This window comes from Myripristis murdjan, chromosome 5, assembly GCF_902150065.1.
Source record: "Myripristis murdjan chromosome 5, fMyrMur1.1, whole genome shotgun sequence".
NCBI lineage: Eukaryota > Metazoa > Chordata > Actinopteri > Holocentriformes > Holocentridae > Myripristis > Myripristis murdjan.
Window position 1 is genome coordinate 32,406,640 of NC_043984.1, and position 22,250 is coordinate 32,428,889.

The window sequence follows — 22,250 nt, forward strand, 5'->3', positions numbered from 1 at the left end:
ACTGCTGCTGTACGAAAGCCAAGCATAGTTGTGGGAAACGCTGCAGGCAGCCATGCAAAAGGAGTGATGTGACATGGGAGTTGCGCAGACAGACATGACAGGCACTGCACTGATCAAATGAATAAAATAAAGTTAATTTTATGTAAAAAGGATAATGATTTAACACAGTTTCACACAACACAGTCACTGTGTTTCTTTGTCCTGTTGACAGACGGTTGACTTCATGTTCATGAGCAAAAATAATAAATTTTAGAGTTGAGGTTTGACTTTCAGGTGTTTTACTGTAACTGTTTGTTGACTCTACCACGCCCACCATGGCCATGTGACCACGCCCACTCTTAACTCCCCCGTACTGAGTTTCAGCCCGTCTCACCCTGTAGTGACTATGAGGCTGTTCCCACCTGGTGTGAACCGTCCTGAGAAATCTGAAAACTTTCCCGCTCTATATGCAAATAAACATGTAATATTTCAGAAAGAGAGAGAGAGAGAGAGAGAGAGAGAGACACGGCCCCTAAAGTGAAACTCCCACTTTGCTAGACCTTCTTCCATGCAAAAAATAAAAATAAAATGGTATTTAACAGGCAGCAGGTATTTAACAAAAGGAGACATCCTCAATCACTCCACCCTCATTTTAATGCATCTGTCCATCACTGAAGATCGTATTTTCACATCTGTTACAGCCTCAACCTGATCACGTTCACGCTCAGATTATTTCATTATTCCAAAGGGTCTGAGAGGTTCTCTACTCAGGTGGATAAATCAACCTGTAATATTTCTGTGGTATTCCTGTAGTAACTGCAATGTGCACATTCGCACAGCCACCTATAATATTTCTGTAGTATTCCTATAGTAATTCATCACATCTAGGGCTAGAAAGAACGTGTTTAATTCCACTGGGGCATGAGATTTAAGAATGGCTGCCGCCTCCAAATTTTATATGGAAAAACCCTTCATATAATCGAAATATACTTTCAGAGACCCCCCAAATTTCTTGCATCATGTTTTTAGGGGAGCTCATGTCCTTTTAAGGAGGGTTTTCATTCATCTGGTTTATGAATGAAAACCGACCTGCACTTGATCCATCAGCTGACAGGTCAGCTGCTGAGACAGAGTCGGCTCAGATATTTTCTCTGTTGGAAAAGTGACGGTCTGGCCGGTGTCGTGGTGTTGGGCTGGACAAGATAGAGGACGTCAGGTTAGTGGGCAGTCCTTTAATCCGTCCTGGGACACATCGTCTGTTTACACCTCTAATGCGATGCAGACAAAAGCATCCCAGACCTCCCCCGAATGCGTCCTGAGACCCGATCATTCAGGACACATTGAAGATGCATTGCTGCTGTTTATACCTGTACTTAGAGCTGTTAATACCAGGTGGGACCAGCCTCTATATGTGTGGATCTGTTAAGGGAAATTTAAGTAGTATGTCCAACAAGAGGCAGAAATGCAAGTAAAGAGACTGGCGCAAGAAAAGCTCACCCAAGTTCATATATCCAAGGTCCTCTGCATAATGCAAAGAAGGGAAGGGTTTCAAGATGGTTAATCTAAAAAGCAGAGGCTGGAGAGCAGCTATGTCTAAGGGGGTAGAGAGAGGGGAGAGGTGAATGAGGGGAGAGGGAGGACTCGGGAAACAGCCACAGCATTTTTCTTCTGAATCTTAATCTTATCAGGGCAAAGAGGTGATCACGATGTGGAACGTAATTACAGGAATTTAAGAGGCAAGGAGTTGGCAGGATGTTGTGCTGCACATTTATGAGGGTGAGGAGGCAGGGAGCAAGGACAAAGCGTTTAATAAGCCTACCTGTTGGGGGAAAAAAAATCTCAGAAATTATATAAGTCAAGCTATTGCGTTCTGAATGTGTGATTTAACCACAGTGATTCAAATGTAATAGCTTATTCGACAATTTATTCAACCATTAAATGTTGAAGCTGAACACTCAGAATGGACATAAAAAAAAAAAAAAACTCAATCATTCCAATATGATTTCTTGTTTATTTCTCACAGCCGCCGCATGCTTAAACACAGTCATTACAAGCCCTGTTAAACATACCAGGCTTGTGTTTGTGCAGCGAGGAAGCTGTGGAAGCTGGAGATGTAACTGACTGTGCAGCCGGATTACTGCTGCAAATAAAACACTCACCTTCCTCCTCAGCTGATTTAGCTTGGTCCTTCCAGCTCATACATCTCAATAAACCACCTCGACAGCTTGTTCCTCCTTTAAATTGGTGTTTGCTCGGATTTAATTTATTTTGGGAACGTGACTCTGTCCTCTTTACAGGCGGATATTTAATTATGCATGTATGAAATAAATAGGTAAGCCCGGGCAGCAATTCATAGTGACACAGTGACCTATGGATAGGCTCAGAGTTATTAAAACAAATGGAGGCATGGGAGGAGAGAGATATTGAGAGAGAGAGAGAGAAAGAGGGGAGAGGCAAGATAGAGAAAAAGGAGAAAGAAACAAATAAAAGAAGGAAGAAAACCTAAAGTACTTGAGTTTACATCACATTACTCCATTATTGAAACCAATAGTGCGAATATCTAAGTGCCAGTGCTCTGCTTTAAAGTCTCGGACCACATCTCTCAGGAACAGGAAAGGTACTTAAAACCTTAGCTTGTTCTCTAAATTATCTATTATGAACGCCGCGCTCAGTCTTTCTAAAACACATCAAAATGAAGGATAATGAAGAGGACACTGAGCTGACTGGTGACAGAGGGAGAGAGGCGTGAGATGTGGAAAGGTTCGCCGCCACACTGAAACAATTTCCCGCACAGCGTGCTGGCGGAGTTCCCCAGGGCTCAATTCAAAGCCCATTTCATTTCCATTGCTATTTCATCACAGAGCACAGTTCCAGCTGAAGGGTTACAGGATAATTCCAGTTATTTTCAACCTGAGCTGTATTTTTCCAGTTCCATGATGATGGATTGTGTTTAAAATTACATCATTCATTTCACCTGCAGGGCTGTGGGAGTGCTGCTGTTCAACGCGTGCGCGCGCACACACACACACACAGTTAATGCCCAACAGTTATAAAAGTAGAAGACAAAAAAAAAACAAAAAAACAAAACAAAACAAAACCCCAACACTCACATTGCTGACATCTTTAAATAGCTGTGAACAGACAATTACCATGACAGTACTTTTACTTTTAGCACTGCGCCTCCTTGTTGCTGATCTTCTGTTGCATTCAAGTCATGTCAGAAGAAGTGGAACAGCATGATTTTGTGCATTTATGTGCATATAATTAATAACACACCTTTTCAAAAACTTGGACCACCATCATCAGAGGATTTGCTGCTACTGTAGGTTTCCTGCTTGAGTTGCACATCCTACCACAGCCTAACAGAAATTCACACAAATTAACCCAATCGTACTTGTAATTAGCACGTGGAGACTGACAGGAGTTCCTAATTACAAAGCATTCACCAAACTGAAACCCTTTAACAAACTCTGTCTTGTTAAAATAGTCTGATACCACAATATCTGCATGTTTCAGACATTGGATGGAGAAAAGTGCTTAAAGGATGTGGTTTTATCACTTCTTGGATCGAAATTACTACTTTGGTTCTGTGTGTTTGTGTATTGGACAGCATAACTCCAGGCAATTTGGAGGTAGGAAAGCCTTACAGCGAAGGAGGTGATGAAATTTGCAAAGCGATCAATCACATGATGGAGCGGTAAAATAAGAAAGTTAGGCCCAGGTCAGAAATAACCGGAGTTATCTTTGAACAGCAAACGCAGCCTTACCACCCAGAGTCTCCCACACAGGAACTGAAGTCTCCTTTCCATGGCAACCCAGCGGCTCCTGAGGAACACCTCAGAGTGAATACAATTCAGAGAGGCGCGAGGACGCAGAGACGACAGCGAGATCAAAACACAAACTGCCCGGGATGCCGAAACTCCTCCAACACATCAAAGGCAAAACTCTGGGCGCTTTGAAGCTACTTCTCAGATTGGAATGGAAAGCGTTCGCAAAGCAAGGTGTCACGTCAAAAAACAACAGAGCTGATGTTAAACACTGGGTGGGCCACCGCCGGCCGAACACACAGGCGCCGTGGAGCGATGTGAAAAATCAATGTGAGGGTCTGCTAACTGGTGGGAGTGATAGGGCCTGATCAAAGAGCTGAGCTCATGCCAGTTTGCTGTATCAGTGGCTCACTGGATGGGAGTCCACAGAGAAACATCAAGCATCCCTCTACATATGGGTTTTTAATATTTAATCAGACGGACTGCCAATAAAAGAGATTTACATCTGAGAGGCAAAGCCCTCATTAAGCATAAAAGTTAATAAAGCGTACAAGCTGATGTGTGAGTGTGTGTGTGTGTCGGTGTCGGTGTGTGTGTCTCTGTGTGTCGGTGTTTGGTAATAATTCTTCTCTCAAACTTCAAATGACTGTGTGAAGTATTTTGTGTGTGTTTGGTTTAGCTGTGTCTTATGGCTCGACTGTGTCACACACTGCATTTGAAGATTGGAGTGGAGTCGAGCAAGAGGCCTTGTGTCAACAGTTATCAGCATCAGCAGACCCACGGCTCAGGAGGACAAAGAGCAAATCAATTACGACTCTGGGGAACCGACCGCCACCACCATTCACTCCCTCACATCTGAGAGCAGAGAAAACCTCTAACTCGCTGCACTGTAAATACCAAGCACAGGAACAGCCTTGGCTGCCTCCTTACCATATTCAACCCATTTGAATTTCTAATGCAAGAGGCAGAGGAGAAATAGTTGAAGAGGAGAGAAGCCCCGGTTCTGTGTGGTGTCATTAAAAAGAAAAGGGGGGGTGGCAGAAATAATTTAAGGAGAAAAAAATACAAATTACATTTTTCAAAGGCTGTATGTAGGTCAGAGGCACTTTCTTGAGAGATAATCAAAAACAATACCGGGGCATAACGTGTGTGTACATGTGTGCCAATGTGTATGTTTCATCATATTGTGATATATATAGATCTACTCTCATACATGAACATGAATCACTGACCCTGCATCTTCACACAGACTTGAAAATGCCTTGATTGCGTGTCTATTGAAAGAGACATTGCATAACCTGTGATTTTTTTTTATCACCATCAACAGCAACCAGTGGGAACTGCAACATCGACGAAACTCTGCCAAAGCATACGGTGGCCTGTTACTGACATAAAATCACATTTTCTCAGTAGAGCAACAACACATCAGAGCAACAAAGTGGGAAAAACATGCCCTTACTAGTGCTAAAAGCTTGCTAATGTTAACAACAACACTAAGAAAAGCTATTAGTGCTTAAAGCTCATAGGTTTAATCACCTATCACAATGTTGACTGATCTAATGACATACCATGCTGACAATCAAATACTTTTTAAAAGTTTACACTATTAACAACACTTTTTAAAACACTTTTTTTTAAAAACTATTAACAATGTGGGCAGCCACGTTGTTATGACGTCAGGTTAAAGTTAAGAAAACTTTGCCAGATTTCACAAGAAGAATCTCTGACTTTAAAGGCTGTTCTGTTTGATTTTTCCTACCAGGAAACTGGAAATCCCAGGTTCTGGCTTAAAATTGAGTGCAGCATTAAAGTGGAGATCGTCCCGTGTGAATCCTGCTCCCCTTTTCTACCAAGCCCTGAGAAGCTGTGCAGTGAGAGACAGGCCCGCTCGTCTCATTAATTTACAAGGTAAGCTACTGTGAAAAGACCAAAAATGATGAGCAGTGATGCAAAACGGGGGCTCTGTGCAGGATGTCCTGCAGAACATGGGTAATTACTATGATGCGCTCTGCAGCACAGTTGTGATAACTTGTTTTATGATTTTTTTGGGGGGGTGTTATGGTCAAGACAGCAACGGGGAGGATGATTGGAAAGTTTCCTCCCTTTCCTGTCATGACAAAAGTTTGAGAACCACTGCACCACACAGTACAGACTCACACATGGACATAGTAAGTTTGCATACAGCAATAATTACCTGATTTTAGTTATGGCAAAAACCTGAATAGTGAGAGGAACAGACATTCTGCACCACTTTCACCCTCTCAATCGCCACACAATGTATGATATAATGCACTCTTGTGTCTGATGGCTATGTACGAGTGTGTGTGGTTATTTTTTATTTATTTATTTTTTCATTTTGTTCATTTTGGTGCCTGTAATGCTCCGGCTTGTAATTAATGGGGGCAAATTTAGGCAATTATGGTTGTTCAGTAAGAGTGTATTTTTGGCTCACAGCACTCTAGTGCAGTGGTCTTGGGCCTGAGCACAGGATGATTTCAGGGATTAAGGTGTGAGGCACTGCTAATACATTAGCCATGCACCACTGGCAGTGCAGTCTCCTGCCTTGGGATATGTTTCCCAGGGGAAAAGATTTTCACAAACAGTGTCATGACAGCTTTGCCCTATGCTCGAATTTTAATGGCAGTCTGCAGTATAGACTCATTTGGCATTTGGAGATTGCAAGGGAGAAGCTACAGCTTGAGACTAGTGAAGGGGTAACATATCGCTGTGCTAATTACCAGATTAATAATACTTGCGTTGTCATTTGCATTTCTGGCTGAAGGGTTTTTGGCCTCCAGAGCTGAGGTGGTGCGGGGTTGAGCACAGGCTGAAAAATGAGCAATCTCTGGTGAATTTATTATTGAAACACCGGGTTATTTCCTCTCCACAGACACGCCCATATTACTCGAAAATCTATTTATTGCACCTTTAATGAATAGCCCCCATTCTAGCGAGTCTTGACGTGCTGTTAAGTGTCAAAGCAGCCTCGGCGTTTAATGGAGAGCTCAATTGTGCAGCAGGTCACTAAAGCGCAAGAGCCAATTCATCTGAGGTCGACAGGTGGGTGATTGCTTTTACGTCCGTCAGCCTGCTGGTTCTTAGCACAATGCCAGCTTGACAGAGAAGTGTGTTGTGACTTATGACGCTTGTCTTGGGTTTCCCTCGTAATCCCGTCCTCCATTCGCTAAATGCCACAGGGCTCTTTTCCTCTCCCCGCCCGGCATCCGAAAATAGATCCTCGCTGTGGCTCTGTTGTCATCTTAAGCAGAGGAGAACAGAGCGCCGCGGAGGAAACGGTTCACCCAGCTGGATCTCGGCAATACAGAGCGAGATGAACGCTTCATGCTCCCTGTTGCCGTGGAAACCCAGGTTGTCATTAAGAGATAATCAATACACTTCCATAGTTTCTGTGTGTGTGTGTGTGTGTGTGTGTGTGCATAGGTTCTGAAGTTAAAACTCCCCACATCCATTGCGTCACACAGTGTAACAACCGAATTCTCCTCTTCCTTTCAGATTTTTCTCATTTTAAAGGTGTGTTTTCGAACTTTTGTGTGCATTGTGAACATCTGGGTAACAGCACCCAGCAAATGCTTCGATGCTAAAGGTGCAGTTCACCCAAAATACTGAAAAATACATTTTCCCACTTACCGCTGGTGCAGGATGGGTATTCTTTTGTGGAGCTCAAATAATTACATCTGAAAAAACTCAACAGCAGCAGTTCTTTCCAAAAACAGTGTTAAGGATACCGGATATAGGCTAACCCACAGTCCTCAGTGGCACAGAATTTCACTGGGAACTATTTCCTGCTGAAGAACACCCGCAAGCTGTCTCCATCCACCCTCAATGAGTACAAAAATCAGGAGATTATGACAGACTGAACATCTCGTAATACCACACAGAATGGCGTGAATTAAAAAATGCTGCTAGCTACATTGTTTTGTGAAATCAGGACCTAAATATCTTTCGGACCGGTTCAAAATAGTTTGCAAGGTAGTTTTAACCCATTTAGCCCAGGGGCAGGGGATCTTCAGGGGGAAATTAAAGGTCAACAGCAGACGGCTGTTGACCTTCTGTTGTGGAAATCGCTCCCAAACTCACTTTTAATGTCAATATACCTAGAAAACCAGACATCCTCTGAAAGCCCTTGGTCTCTAGTCTGTGGTTGTAAAGTTTCATGAGGCTGTGATTATCCTATAGGTCACAATAAGTCATTGGCCAGGGATGTCAAGTTTCAAAAAAACGGTCTCACTACAAGGAAATGGCTCGAATTGGGGCTGACATCATCACACATGAATCAGTGTGGCTCATTGAATCCACAAGAGCCTCAGCTTTCCAGTCAAACCCAAATTTATTTATTCATTCATTCGTTTTCCAAATTTCTTATCCTAATTAGGGTTGTGGTGGTGCTGGAGCGTATCCCGGACCTCACTGGGTGGAAGGCAGGGGAACACGCTAGACAGGTCGCCAGTCCATCACAGGGCAACTCCAAAACTGTTTAGGCCCCGGTGTGCAGAAATACACCATTTTAGAATAGGCAAAAACAGCACATTTATACTTCATGCAAAAACCTGCATGGTCTGTGGCCCAAACTGCATGAGGTGTCTGCAGAGGGGAGAGCCGTGGCTGCCCAGAGAACCCATATTCATTCAGAGATCAGGAGGTCAGAGGTGAAGGGACCCTGCTGAAAATAGCCATGTTAGTTTTTTTCCGATATTTAGTTTCATGAGTCCAGTAACAGTAAGGCATTAATAAATAACACTATCATGCTATGATATAATTTTGTCAAATGTATTGTTCCTCTTCGTGTTGACACCGAACTTGGCCGCCACCTGCACACCGCCATCTGTCAGTTCCTTGCTGAATTCGATCTAAACAGAATGTGGCTCCTTTTATTCGGCTGGTTGTTGACCGAGTGTGTGTGACTTGCCATCCTGGTTGCAGTCTCCTGTAATCAATAACCCCCTCTCTCCTCCTGAATGCACGTTGCCTCTTCCCAACACAGCCCACGTCCACGGCAGGCTTCGCTCAGTGGGACCCCGCCGACAGCAGATCCTCCCCGCCCCTCCCCCCCCTTCCTCCACGCAAAACTTTCCAAAACACAGCAATGTCATCCAAGGGCATCAGAGCCGCTCTCTCATTGACAAGCTGTCTGAATTAGGAAATGGTCCCGCAGGCTTGTGCATAGATAAATGACAAATGCGCAGGGGTAGCAGCCAAATCTGCTTTAGCAAACAGCGGAGGGTCCCACTCTGGGAATATGATTTATTATGAAGTATGAACGATGAACAACTTCTTGCCAGTCAGTAAAGTTAATATTCAGGAGGCACGCAATATTAAAGAATTCTTCTCCCACAGAAGTCATGTTAGTTATATATATTTAAAAATAACTGGTGTGTGTGTGTGTTTGCTTTTGTTTTTTTTTTAATAAGGCCTCGACACTGCAATTCTCCATCTTAACAAGTCATTTAGTTTCATATTCAGTGTTTAAAAAAAAAAAAAACGTGTTTCTATTTAAACAAATGGGAAAAAATCTACCAGTGGGATGAGATTGTTTCCAATGCAGTTTCAGGATTTTTGATCTTCTGGGTAGTATAAATATGTTGAAAAAAAAAAAGCAGAATAAGGCACATCGGCCCACTAGGATTAAAAAAAAAAAAACGACACTTGATTCAAGAAAAGTTTGGTAACAAGTTGATTTACATTGGAGACAAGTGGGATTATCTCACCCCACTGGCAGATTTTTACCTGTTTTGCTTCTATGAAGAGAAAAACGATTTTCATGGGTCCTATTTTTCTACCTTTTAAGGTCCAAATGACTGATAGTGACAAAACGTTTTGAAATTCGTCCAGTATTGAGCGCAAATGCCTCAGCCGGCAGCCACAAAACAGACTGCAGTGTCATCAAAGGAGCGCAAGTCAAATGACGTCCTCTGAAAGTGCTTGTTTTGCCACCGACAGGCTCAGATTATTATTATAAATGTCTGCCAACATTATGGAAAGGATCCAGAGACAGACGTGCACCACCTTGACAGAAGTCTCGCCCAAGGAGAAGTCTCAAATCTCACTGCTGGAGAGACGAGTCCCGGCCAGGAAGAGTTTTGGTGCCATCTAAAAGGTTAAGAAAAAAAACAATGGTTCTTGTTTGTGCGTTCCTGAATTGTGGCAACAAAATGATGCACCACACTTCACGTGGCTTTCGTAGCCTACCTCTGTGGGATAGGGACCGACCAAAGCTGTGGCTAGAGGTCCTACAAATGGATCCAAACGCTCCTGTCCGTACACTGCAGCCTTACAGACTGTGAGGTCTTTGAACGGGATGACTACCGGGAGCCAAAGAGGGCAAGAGATCCTAAACCAAAGCACTTTTACCTAAAGAGAGACCTACTGCCAGCAGAGTGGACGTAATGTTATTAGATGTAAAGATACATGTCGAGCTGTGAGGGAATCCTTTTCATAATGTCGTCACTCACTCACTGCATAACAACAATCTGGAGGCAAAAAGAAACACTTTTATCGGATGAAAGTTGATGAGGGGAACTTGCCTCATCTGATTACCCTGCAGCTCATTTTGTGGCTCCCAGCTGAAACGTTCCAGCTCAATCCTGGACCATTTCCAGGTAAAAAGGTAAGGCTCAGTTTGAAAAATACCGAAATTGTCCTCTAACACTGATTACTAATTCAGATACAGGAAAAAAAAAAAAAGTGAGATAAGGATGGAACGTGCACCAGTGTTGCTGCTTGACTCCCCTCCAAAGCACATCCGTGTTTTTTCCCAAACAACAGCCTCGGCGCTACAGAAAGGTGCATCTTGTTTCACGTTGTCGGCCCGAGGCACAAACACACCACCGCTCGCTCCTCTGCAATCTCCAAGGTGGAGAGGAAACGCTGCCACTTTGTCAGAGGCTGAGGTGATAGCGGCAGATCGATCAAAGGCAGACAGGTGACTCTGAGGATTGCATCAGAATTGCATCATAACATCGAACCATTAGTTATTTCTAATACCGCTCGCAGGGATCCAGGCTGGGAGATATTGCAGCAAGTTATGCATGGAGGAGGCAAGGTGTTATTTTTAACCTTTATTTATTGCAGTTAAGTAAATCTCTCAACATCTTTTACATTCACTAAACCAAAGACTTCATGATCATCAGTGATAGTCAAATACCACAAAAAAAAAAAAAAAAAAAAAAAAAAAAAATCTCCAGCAAATCATTTACTCTTATATTCGGTGTTAAAAACAAAAAACAAAATCTGCCAGTGGGATGAGATAATCCAACGCTAATCATCTGATTTCTGTGATTTTCTTGAATCAAGAGTCATTTTCTTGATCTAAGTGGGCTGATCCTGCTCCAACATATTTAATGAAATTTACATAAAATTTCTGAAAATAGTGAAACTACATCGGAAGCAAGTTGGATTATCTCATCCTACAGGCAGATTATGTTTCACTTGTTTGAAAAAAAACAACAACACGGATTTAAGATTGAATATGAGACTAAATAACTTAATAACCAACATGCAGCAAATAATGATTACCTCCTCCATCTTGGATTTGCTCTTTGATTTTTTACTTTTTCCATGATATTTATCCTTGTTTACAAGAAAAATTCCTGAAACAAGTGAAACTGCATTGGACTCTTTGAAGAAATCAAAACTTTCAGATCGAATATGTGATTATGACTTATTAACATGAGGATTTTTGCAGTACGAGGTAAATGTCAGTACATTTAGCTCTAAGTGTACGCCGAAAACAGCGTGTTTTCTATAATTACATATGACTGTATGAAAAAGCAAAAGTCTATCCTGACCAAAGATATTTGAGACAGATTTACAGTAAAGTCTTTGGAGGAGGTGAACGCTCCTTCGTGCCTCCATGTCCAAACACATTCATCTCTCACAGAAAATCTCCACAATCGGTTGTTTTGTGATATCTGCGTTCCCCCCTCGCGGCCTGCTGTGGTAAAAGCCTTAAGGTGAACGCCGGTGTCACTGCGTTTTGGTATTTGAACCCTCCAGAAGCGCTTCAGGAGAAAAAGTTTGTCCTGATTCCAGGGCAGGTAAGATAACATCACCTTTATAAAGTGTTGCTTCTTTGTCACGTCTTTCTTTATCAGCGGGAAATGATTAAATTTCCTCCCTCTCCATCCCAACACGACACCGAGCGGCACGACATGCGACTGGAATTTTAATTTGATTCTATTGAATACAATAGAAATGGTGGTTTATTTCTGCTCAATATGTGAATGTCTCTTTTTGGAGAGAAATTGGGAGTCAGTATGTCGACGCTGCCGGAGGTTTGTGGACGAAAATATTAAAGTAGTGCAGCAGGTTACACTGGTTAACCTAAATCCCACTTTCATGCAGGACTTGAGCTCGATGTAAACGGATTAAGCCGCATTTTCTCACGTTATGAACCCTGCAGCCGTCCCAGGTCATTATCAGGTCACCCGTTAACGTCAAACTCATGTAGGCTTGAAGATACAGGACATGTTCTACTTTGTTGCTTCAGTGTGAATGTAGGCTGATACGTCGCTGTCCAGTGAAATCAGAATCACAAATACATTATTGATCCCTGAGGGGAAATTGGGTCAGCTGCAGCTCCTCAAATTCTCAAGGATTAAATTATAAGAAAAAGAAAAAAAATAAGAAATATAAAAATATGTGCCTCATAAATCTGTAAAAATTTGAAATCTGAAAATCCTTTTCAGTTTATGGAAGCAGAAGGAGAAAAAAATCTGGCCACTTTTCAGTTTTTCTAATAAAATTTGAAAATCTTTAATAAGCCAAAGGGTTATGAAACATTCTGAGCCCATAAAAGGACAGGCTAAATTCTCCAATTACGAAAAAAAAAATCACCAAAGTTGGTGTCATTTTTGTCAACACTGACTTGTATTTTAGTCTCTCGGCTCACACGGGTTTTCTGCAGAGGAACTTTAATTCCTTGACCTGCCTGACCCTTGAAGAAGCAGTGCACTTCCCCTTTAAAATGTTTTTGTGTTTGTTTTCCCATAATATGAGTAAGTTTCAAAGAAGGGGATGATTACTTATCCATCAGCATCACTAACAATACATGTATGTCTTGATTCTGCCCCTTTGGAGAATAACGCTGATTAACATTCTGTCAGAGTACAATTGATTTTACCTTTTAGCTCCTAACGAGGGGCGGCTGCTGCCACCTGGGCTAAAGTGGCACTAACTCCAGAGAGCATCCCTGATTGGCCACAGACAGCAGGTGACACAGACAGCAGGTGACAGGGTATAAAAGGTTTTGGAAGACAGTTTACCCACTGTTTACCCACTCTCCAGGAAAATGGAGGGCGACCAGTCTTTTGTGGGATGTGAAGTTTGTTTTTTTCCCCACTAAATTCTCTGCAGAGGACCTTAAGTGATCAACCTAATGAAACTGTTTGTCTTCCTTCTTTTTTTACTATGTGGCCAGTCTGAATAAATCCAGCACCTGCATGCTGGTCCATCCTTCCCTCTCACACTACCAGCCATCCTCAGGTAAAACAATTTGAGATAAGTGGTTTTCACTGGACAATAATGCCACGTAATACAATAAATTACCAATAAATCGCCATGTTTTGGACTGAACTTGAGTTCAGTGTCGTTGAAATGAAACACTGTGTTTCCAGACTGGTACCGGTTAACCTGGGGCTGCATGTGTCAGTGGTGTCACACAATTTTTTTAGCGTGTAATCCTGGTTTAAAAACAACAGGCGTTTGTGTGCGTGCTGGACTTACGAGAGCGTCCTCTCCAGCCTGCTCCCGGTCGAGCCGATGATCTCCCCCAGCGTGCAGAACATCTGACCCAGGAAGTCCTTCACAGAGCAGAGCAGCACCCGGTTAATACAGCGACACCCTGCTCTTACACAGATTAACTCAAACAAGGAAAGGTGTGTGTGTCTGAGATCTGCACATCTAACCAACTACACATCAGGAACTCTCAGGCTCTTTCTGACTGCTACGCTGAAACCAGCCAGTAAGTCTATACTGGAGCAAAATGCCACAAACAGGTTTTCAAACTGGTAATGCCCTGATAGTCTTTAGGTTTTCATCGAGAAAGTTTAAAAAATAAATAAATAAATAAATAAAACAAAGAAGCTTGGGTGAAAAAAATCAAGTGAGAGGTGGATCTTGTAATAAAGTGCCGCTGCTGGTCTGATTGATCAGTTTGCTGAAGAGGCTGATTCACGCTGGAGTTGAGACAGACTGGCAGACATAATCATAAATAATAATAATACCTGTGTTTGCTGAAGACACTTTGTCACAAGTAAGCAGATTTTTTCTTTTTTTTTTTTTTTTTGTCTCTCTGATTTTAGCTCAGAGGAACTTTGCCACGTCAGCTATGTATGTCTGCTTTAGGTACTCTAGCTTTTTTATCTCCACTGCAAAAACCTGTGTTTGCACCTTCACATACATCTCTAGACATTTTATTCCAGAACAGACGTATTAAGTTGGCTGTTATAAATAACCCGGGGCTGTATTAGGACCACCGCCCGCTCTTGTTACTGTGTAAACGCCTCTCTGGTGTTGTTTGTGCCTGTCCAGCTCTGGGGTCCCAGGATTCAGCCACTACCTCCCTCTCCCTGGACGACCCAGTCCTCCAATCAAGACCAATTGAGGGACAGATGCTAAAAATGTATGTCTTGTTTATCAATCAGGGTGGCTGTGATTTTAAGTGAGCAGCTCGGCTCTCTGGCCTCGTTCAGACTGCCAGCCCAAATCTGTTTCCACATGAAATGCAATTTTTGCAAATCAGATCCAAAACCGCATTTGGAGGTGACTCGAAATACAATTCCAATCAGATTTCTACAAATGTGTCACAGTACGGACGCTAAAATCAGATTTGAAACTGTCTTTTGCATCATCCAGAGTGATGGAAACGCATCGCAGCGGCAGAGCAGAGCGACACCGAGGACGACACAGACAACAACAGATGCTGAAATGAACCATCTGCCAGTCCTTTGGGGGGAAACTTCTGGACATTTCTCCTGCTTCCACGTTGAAAAACCACATCATCTGCGCTCTTAGCTACTGATGCCTAACATCGTTACGACATTTGAACGGCACCCTTGTCCCTTTTTCCTTCATTGTCTGCGTCCTGTGGTCTTGTGACAATGTAAGTCCCCTGTAAATAAATGTAAACTTTACTTAACTAACTAAAGTCTGGTTTGGTGCTGCCTCCCTTCCCATTGACGAGCTGAAAATCAGGATTGTACACAATTGCACATCTCCTCTCTCCCTCACTAACATCATCACTTGGCCTAAAGAAACCATGAAAACCTGTGATTTGCAGCTCTCATGGTCTATTTTCGATGCATTAGGAGGCATGACGCTCTGCATAAAACGGCACCATATGACTCTGCATGGCTCATTTAAACTAGTTATAATGCATTTCACTTGCAGACAGCGGTAGGTTATGATGCTGCACGGATCATTTTAGCACACTATGAGCACCTCTTATGCTTTGCTGTGTTTCTGTTGCACAGGGTAACTCAGTTATAGCTATCTCTGAGCGCTGCTGTAATGCATCAGTGAGCATTATTTGTTCTTATAAAATGGTAATAAGGCATCTTGAGTGCTTTACAGCTGCCATCACCATCATAGAGTACTACACAGATATGCCAGTCATGGATGGTGTCACTAAAATATCTAGGCAATGAACAGGCAACTATTTCTTGATTTAAAAAACAAAAAACAAACATTTTGTTCTTGGATTTTGAGACGACAGCTTTCGTCTTGGAGCGAAGCGGCTCTGCTCACAGTCCAGCCCAGATGGTCCATTATCTCTCGGTCAGTGTGCCTCTGTTCACATTTATGTAAGTCAGTAGGCAGTCACAGAAACACACTGAAAGGTCATCCAGCAGTATGTTTTATGTAATACGGAGACTCTGGCTCCGCCGTGAAAATGTCTAAGAGATAACAAGGCCTCCTTTCAGCAGGAGAAATGGAAGGAGATTGAGTGACATCAGCCTACCTTCTGCTCGTCCAAGTTGGAAAGCAATAAAGAAAAGCAGACACGGGTTAGGGGGAACGCTGTGGGAAAAAAAAGGCACAACAAAAACACTTGAAGCTGATATTACAGTACATTTTCTGAAGAAGTAATAAAAGCAAAAGCTGCTCTCTTCCGCACACAAAAAACAAACTGAAAGACCGAAATGAAAATCCTTCTTTGGGGGGGAAAACACGGCAACATGTTGCTACTCAGTGTGCTGAGCTGCACAAAACTACTGGGACAATGCTTTGAATTGGTTGTAAGCGTTATTACACTCAGCTACTGAATGTTAAACCTGAAATAAAACCCCAATTATCCTCTTGTTATGGTGTGATTGTCAATTACTGCATTGTAAACTACTGTAGTAATTACTGTTTACATGTTACCGATGACACCAATAAAAATCTTTAAATTAAATTAAATTAAATCATAAAGATCACCAATAAAAATCTTTGAATTAAGCTAAATTAAATTAAAATAAATTACATTAAAAGGATTACCAACACAAATCTTTAAATTAAATTAAATTAAATTAAATTAAAAAGTACACTCTGGCTGTCTGCATGTCATCCCACGGCATCAGAGCTGCTTACATGTTTTGACAGGTTGGAGCTTCTGGTGTCCACATTGTACCTGCAATAGAGAAAGAAAACATTGATTTTAATATTTCATGTGTTTCTGCTCTCATGTATAGTCACACCGTCATCACTTCACATCGCAGCGTAAGAGATGCAGACATCTTGAAAGAACACGGAAACCACAGAGCAAAGCTTTTATTAAAAATAAATAAATAAATAAATAAGACACAGAAACCCCCACCACCACCTCCTCTGGTAAACCCCTCTTGACAAGCAACACAGAAATAATGGGCAGCTCGCCGGGGAATACACAAGATAAACATCATGTTTGCTAAATAAATAATATGATCGTGTGCGCATGAGTCGAGAGTGATAAAACTGAAATTTATGGATGTGGATCAGGGCGGCAGTGCGATGAATTGTGTTGGCCCGTGGCCGGTGGAGACTGAAGTCGCTCCCCTGTCGACAGACGAGTTGCTCTCCTTCCCTTCTCAAGGCTGCCGTCTCCCCACGGAGCTCCTCTTAAGCGCCAGCACGAGCGGGCCTCTTTGAAAAGGTTTTTGTTCATGTTTGACAAAGGAAATCCAGCCGTGCACTGAATAGCAGGAGAGACATCATGTATGCTGCAGCTACACATCTCTCTCTACGGATCTTTCTCTCTCTATCTCTGTCTTTGTCCCTCTTTCTCTTTCTGCTCCTCTCATTTGCTGTCAAAGTCTTACAGCGAGGGAGGATGACACTTTCCTCGCCGTGTGCTCTGAGGAAACCAGCAACATTCACATCACTCTTTTTCTTTCTTTTTTCTTTCTTTTTTTTTTATCCTGAATCCTTCCTCCACCTCATCAGAGAGCCACATGTTTAACCTGACAGTAATTAACGGCTCCGCTCCTCCAGCAGGTTTCAAAAGGCAGCGCAAAGTCGATGGCGGGGAGCCTCACCGAGAGGCTGCAACGGGGAGAACCGTCACTCGTTTTCTTTATTTATTCAAACGCTAAAACACCAGAGGGAGGGAACGGCGATGCGTGCGCCACCGTGGTAGTTAGTTCAACTTTTATAAAGACACAGATCGCAGTAGAGCTCCACTCTCGGGGGAGCCCGGCTGCCTTGTGGAGGCTGAGTGACAAGGTCTCAACATCGACTCCCGGCGTCGAACATCCACCGCCGCCGTAAATGAGGTTTCTGCTGAAGCCCTGCGGACCAGCTGCTCTCCTGCAAGCCCGGGTGAAAGTGGAACTGTGGCAATTAAATGACACTGTCCAAACATGAAGCATAATAAGCATGGTAATAATAATAATAACAATAATAAAAAAAAACACCCTGCCAGCGCCCCGATTCAGAATGCTGTAAACAGTTGGTGCCAAACTCTATTATGCTATTAATATTTCCTTAACATTTCAAAGGGCAACATTACTTTTTAATAGGCAATGTTGGGAGGACAGTTTGTTTATTGCCATGACTCCTCTGCCCTGCTCTCCATCCTCTCTCCCTTCTTTAATAACTTCCGTTCCCCCCTTTCTCAATGTTTGTTTTTGCCTATTTTTCTATTTTTTGCCCCGACTTCTATTCTCTCTCCACCCTTCACCATATTCCCTCCTCCCTACCTCTTTTCCCTCTCCTCTACTTTGATGTTTTGGATTTTTTTGTCTCTATCTCTCTCCCCATTCTATCTTTTTTTTTCTCCTCAATACCTCCCCCTTGGTCTCCTTGGTGTGTGATGGACAGGGAAACGTTCTGCATGGGCAGAAAGGAAACCATGCAGGACAACACGGCAGCTTGACGGGATTGACAGCTGTGTGACGGACTGACCAGCGGTCCACCTCGTCACCCCCGGCATCAGGAGGAGGGACATTAAAAAAAAAAAAAAAAAAGGCTTCAAAAACGCTCCTGTAAACCACTTTTCACTTCTTCTAGTCTCACAGTTTGAGAGGGTGTAAAGTGTTGGAGCTATTTTCAAAAAATAAGGTAGCTTCAGTATCCACTAAAATCACTCTGACCGACCGCCTGCTGCTTTTTGAGTTTCATTTTTTTTTTGTCAAGTTCGGCGTATGCCAAGTGTCGGGTTATAGGGCTGTGAAGAGGGAACTAAAAGCTGGAAACTAATGGAAATAATGGAAACGAGAGGAAATGTAAGAGGGCCAGAAGCTATACCACCGGCCGTGGCACCGCAGCTTACCGAAAAGTGCCAGCTGCAGTGCTCTCTGCCATTTAAAACAGTTTCATAAAAGTCACTCCAGAACCCCCACACACACTTTCATTACGTCCTCACCCTCACCGTTTCACTGCTCGCCTTCAATCTGTCCGCTCCCTCCATTTCGACCAAAATGTCTCCCACCCCCAAATGCTAGCTTTGCACAAATCTCCTTCACCTTTTGGGCTTTTGTATCAGAGACAAAGGTAAACATTCACTGAAAGCAGAAATATTGTGCTTTGACACAATGCAAAGTAATAATGAGAGACAATCAGCATCTCATGTGTGACAGAATTGAGCTGCAGGGTAAATATCTTTTTCACAAAGCACAGAGGATTCAGTTCAGACGATGTAAAACGACGCAGCTCTGAGACACGGAGGGGTTTGGCCGCGGCTTCGCTCGCACTCTGATTTATTAAGAAATGTATCGTGTTTGTCATTCCCATCAGTATCATGGAAAACCAGGTCATGGACGTTTCTCCTTGCCGTGTCTTTTTGGTGTGGCATGGCCTTTAAATAAAAAAACAGTAGCATAAACAGCACCGTAAACAAGCTAACAACGGCACAGAAGTTAAGGAAGATAAACCGGAATGAGTGGGATTCCCCTAAACAAACAACACGTAGACTCGAGGAAAAATAATCCCTCTCCATCATCACGTGTGAGCCACTAGAAGTGTGTGCCTCGGCCTTCAGGCAGGGCAGTGTGTAGCTCCCGGCCAATCACAGCGCAGCACAGTGTCAGATCGATAGCACCGCATCCAATAGGAAACTACAAACATCAAGGACGCAGACCGTGGATCTAGGATTGGCCTTCACCCGCTGGCGAGCGCTGGAGGAGAGGATGAGGATGAAGAGCGACGCACTGTCGACCTGTTTGCTATTGGACAGGGGGGTGCTGGAGTGCCACTTTTCTTTCCATCGCCATCCTAGGAAATTAAAACTCACTGCCACTGGGTAGCTTAGCCAACGAGGAGGGGTCAAGTTTGAGTGCTGTGTTTCCAAACCACAACTGAGAAATCCTGCTCATTCTGTCTTTAGGAAAAACTCAAAAACTCAAAAATCACTCAGCAGAAAAAGAACATCCCTCATAAATTTAATTTTCTGTATTTTAAGACCCACTCTTCAGTTTTTGGCAAACTGAATATGCTGGCTAGACTTCTTCCACCAAAATATGCCAAATGGAAAAAAAATCCAATAATGATCTTGTTAGTTGATTTTTCATTCCAGCAGATTCACCTGTTTGACAATAAATGCCAAAGAATGTTGAAAAATTTTGATTTTCTTCTTTTAAATAACACAATCCCGTTACTTTACCTTCCTGGAAATCTGTGTATCTCTAATGTTGACCTGAAGCTGAACAAGTGGGCGCAGATTCAAATTTGATTATCCCGCTTATACCACAGCCATTTACCAACAATATAAAGGAAAGAGGAGGAAACAATCTAAAAAAAATCCACTGGTGTGTTTTCCTTCCTGGTCATTTAGTTGATCAAATCGATAACTGGGCTGTTTTCAATGAGCTTTGACTGTGCTTTTTAATGCTGCTATGGTTACAAGTTGGGTAGCGGATGAATTTAGGCCGGTGATTAAAGTCGAGCCAAGCCACATGTGCGATACACAGCTTTAACGCACACCTGCCAGCCAATCAGAAGGGAGTATTTGCCCCGGGCCTGTGGTATGAATCAAATTAAGGCAGCAAGAGGCTCTTAAAATTCAGTTCCATTGTGACTTTAAAATGCATTGGAGGATTATATGCATGTCAAATTTGCCAGAAAATCCAAGTTAATGAAAAGAAATGCATACTGTATGTTTTCTGCTGGTGAGCGTACGGTACAGTTTAGCAGAAACGAACCGATTTTCATCAGAAAACATCCAATCTGCACGCTGACGGGAGTGCAGTCAGGACGTGCTGTTGGGTTTTGGGCGTGTGTGTGCAGAGAGGAGCTTGCAGATGGACTTAAATAAGAGTCTGAATCTGGGCATTATAATGTGAAGGCGGTTTCACTGTGATTTACATATTCATCACCTGAAGTATCCATCCTGCAGGAGGCCGCTTATCCCCACATGTAGCTGCAGGGGTGAAAACAGCAGAGTGGGGTGCAAATGTGAAAAACAAATTACGTTACCATTGCACGGTGGTGAGTTAAGGTCTGCTTCATTTTCCTTCAGGGCACAGCGACAAAAGGATGAAAATCCTTAATTACTTTTTTTTTTTTTTTTTTTTTTTTACAATATCTAGCGACTGCAACACCTGTGCTCTCAGTGTACTGGAATTTATTAGCTCTCAAGGCTTGGTTTCTGCTCCTCTTACCATAGGTGTGACTTGTTTGGCTCTGCATTGGGCATCTCTTGGACTAATCCTCAATTATTGAGGCTTTGACATCTCCTCCTCCTCAAACATAATCAATCATCATCACGATGGCAAGTCCAAGGAAAATGAGACATAATGTAAGTTGAAAATAACTGGCATTATCGTTTAAGTCTGAGAGAAAGAGGCTTCCCTTATCTTAAGCAATTTGAAAGTTAGCTGATGTAAACGGCGAGGACAAACGATAACATCATGAGTCAAAACGCCTGTGTATAATTTTTTAAGACCTCAGAGAGCATTTGTGATGTTTGGAGATACATTTTCCTGCACATGTAAGAGGCTGCACTGTAAAAGCTGGTAATTATGAGAGGCTGCTGTTGGCTCATCAAAACTACTAACTGTATTATTGTGCAGATAAATAATAAGTTAATGTCTCTCTACTGTGTGTCAAAGCCTAATTGCGAACCTAAACAGCCATAACAATGCACAGTATAAACTTGTATTATGATTAAACAACTGCTAAACTCAGGCTCCCTCTAAACCACAAGTTGAGGAGAAAGTAATGACATGCGCTGTTTATAATCCCACTGAAATTTGACAAAAGACAGAAATAGACACGCGGTAAATGAAAGAAACAGGAGATGGATTCACTTGGCTGAATATGGCGTTCAGAAACACTCTGTGTGTGTGGTTTTTTTCCAGCGACGAATCAGATGATGAATTGCACCCGCTGTCGTAGCTCCTCAGTTTGAACCCTTACATCTTCTCTGTGTTTATAGAAATCATGCATCACTCTGCTCCATATCTATCTATTGTGATCCAATCGGCTAAAAATAATCCGTGAGGAGAGATGGAAGTTCAATAATTTATTCGCTCTTGCTGGGATGCTCCCTTTTACTGGAATCCCCTCTCATGACCCATATCAGGGAGACCGCAGCTCCCTCCCGGGACGCGCTGCGATCCATATCTGGGCCACGCTGGAAACAGAGCGAGCACCCACTTATTCCTGTCAGTACACCCTTGCTGTTTCGCCTCCCCTCGTTGCCGCTGTTTTGTGTCTTCATTGATCAATATCAATACCAGGCGCTGGAAGAAAAGTGACCAGTAACGGAGCATTTCATCAACGCGCCATCGACCGAGGATGTGTTTTAAGGTCATGAGATAATTGCGTGACTCGGTGCTGTCAAGAAAAACGTGTCGAGTCATTACTCTGGCTAAAGAGTCTCAGTCAATATAACTCGTCTCTAATGGTCCAGTATAAATATTAAAAACAAAAGCATTACTGTTTTCACCCCTGGATGGGTGCCCTGCAGACCTCCATTACGAATTCAGTGACACATTTTCATTAGTCATGTCAAGTGTTTTCTGGAAATGCACCTAAAGCACCAGGGCACAGTTGATAATGCCTTCTTTTCCTCTGCATAAGTAATAAAAA

The 22,250-nt window shown here is 42.8% G+C and overlaps 1 protein-coding gene across 1 annotated transcript in view; it reads right to left on the reverse strand.

Moving 5' to 3' along the window:
* Positions 1–22,250, reverse strand: part of LOC115359827 (copine-9-like) — a 149,267-nt gene that overhangs the window by 79,762 nt on the left and 47,255 nt on the right. The window contains exons 5-7 of the mRNA XM_030052470.1: positions 16,335–16,374; positions 15,724–15,726; positions 13,488–13,564 (exon numbers count right to left, since the gene is read on the reverse strand). Of these exons, the coding sequence (XP_029908330.1) occupies positions 13,488–13,564; positions 15,724–15,726; positions 16,335–16,374 (120 nt within the window). The remainder of the gene's footprint in view (positions 1–13,487; positions 13,565–15,723; positions 15,727–16,334; positions 16,375–22,250) is intronic.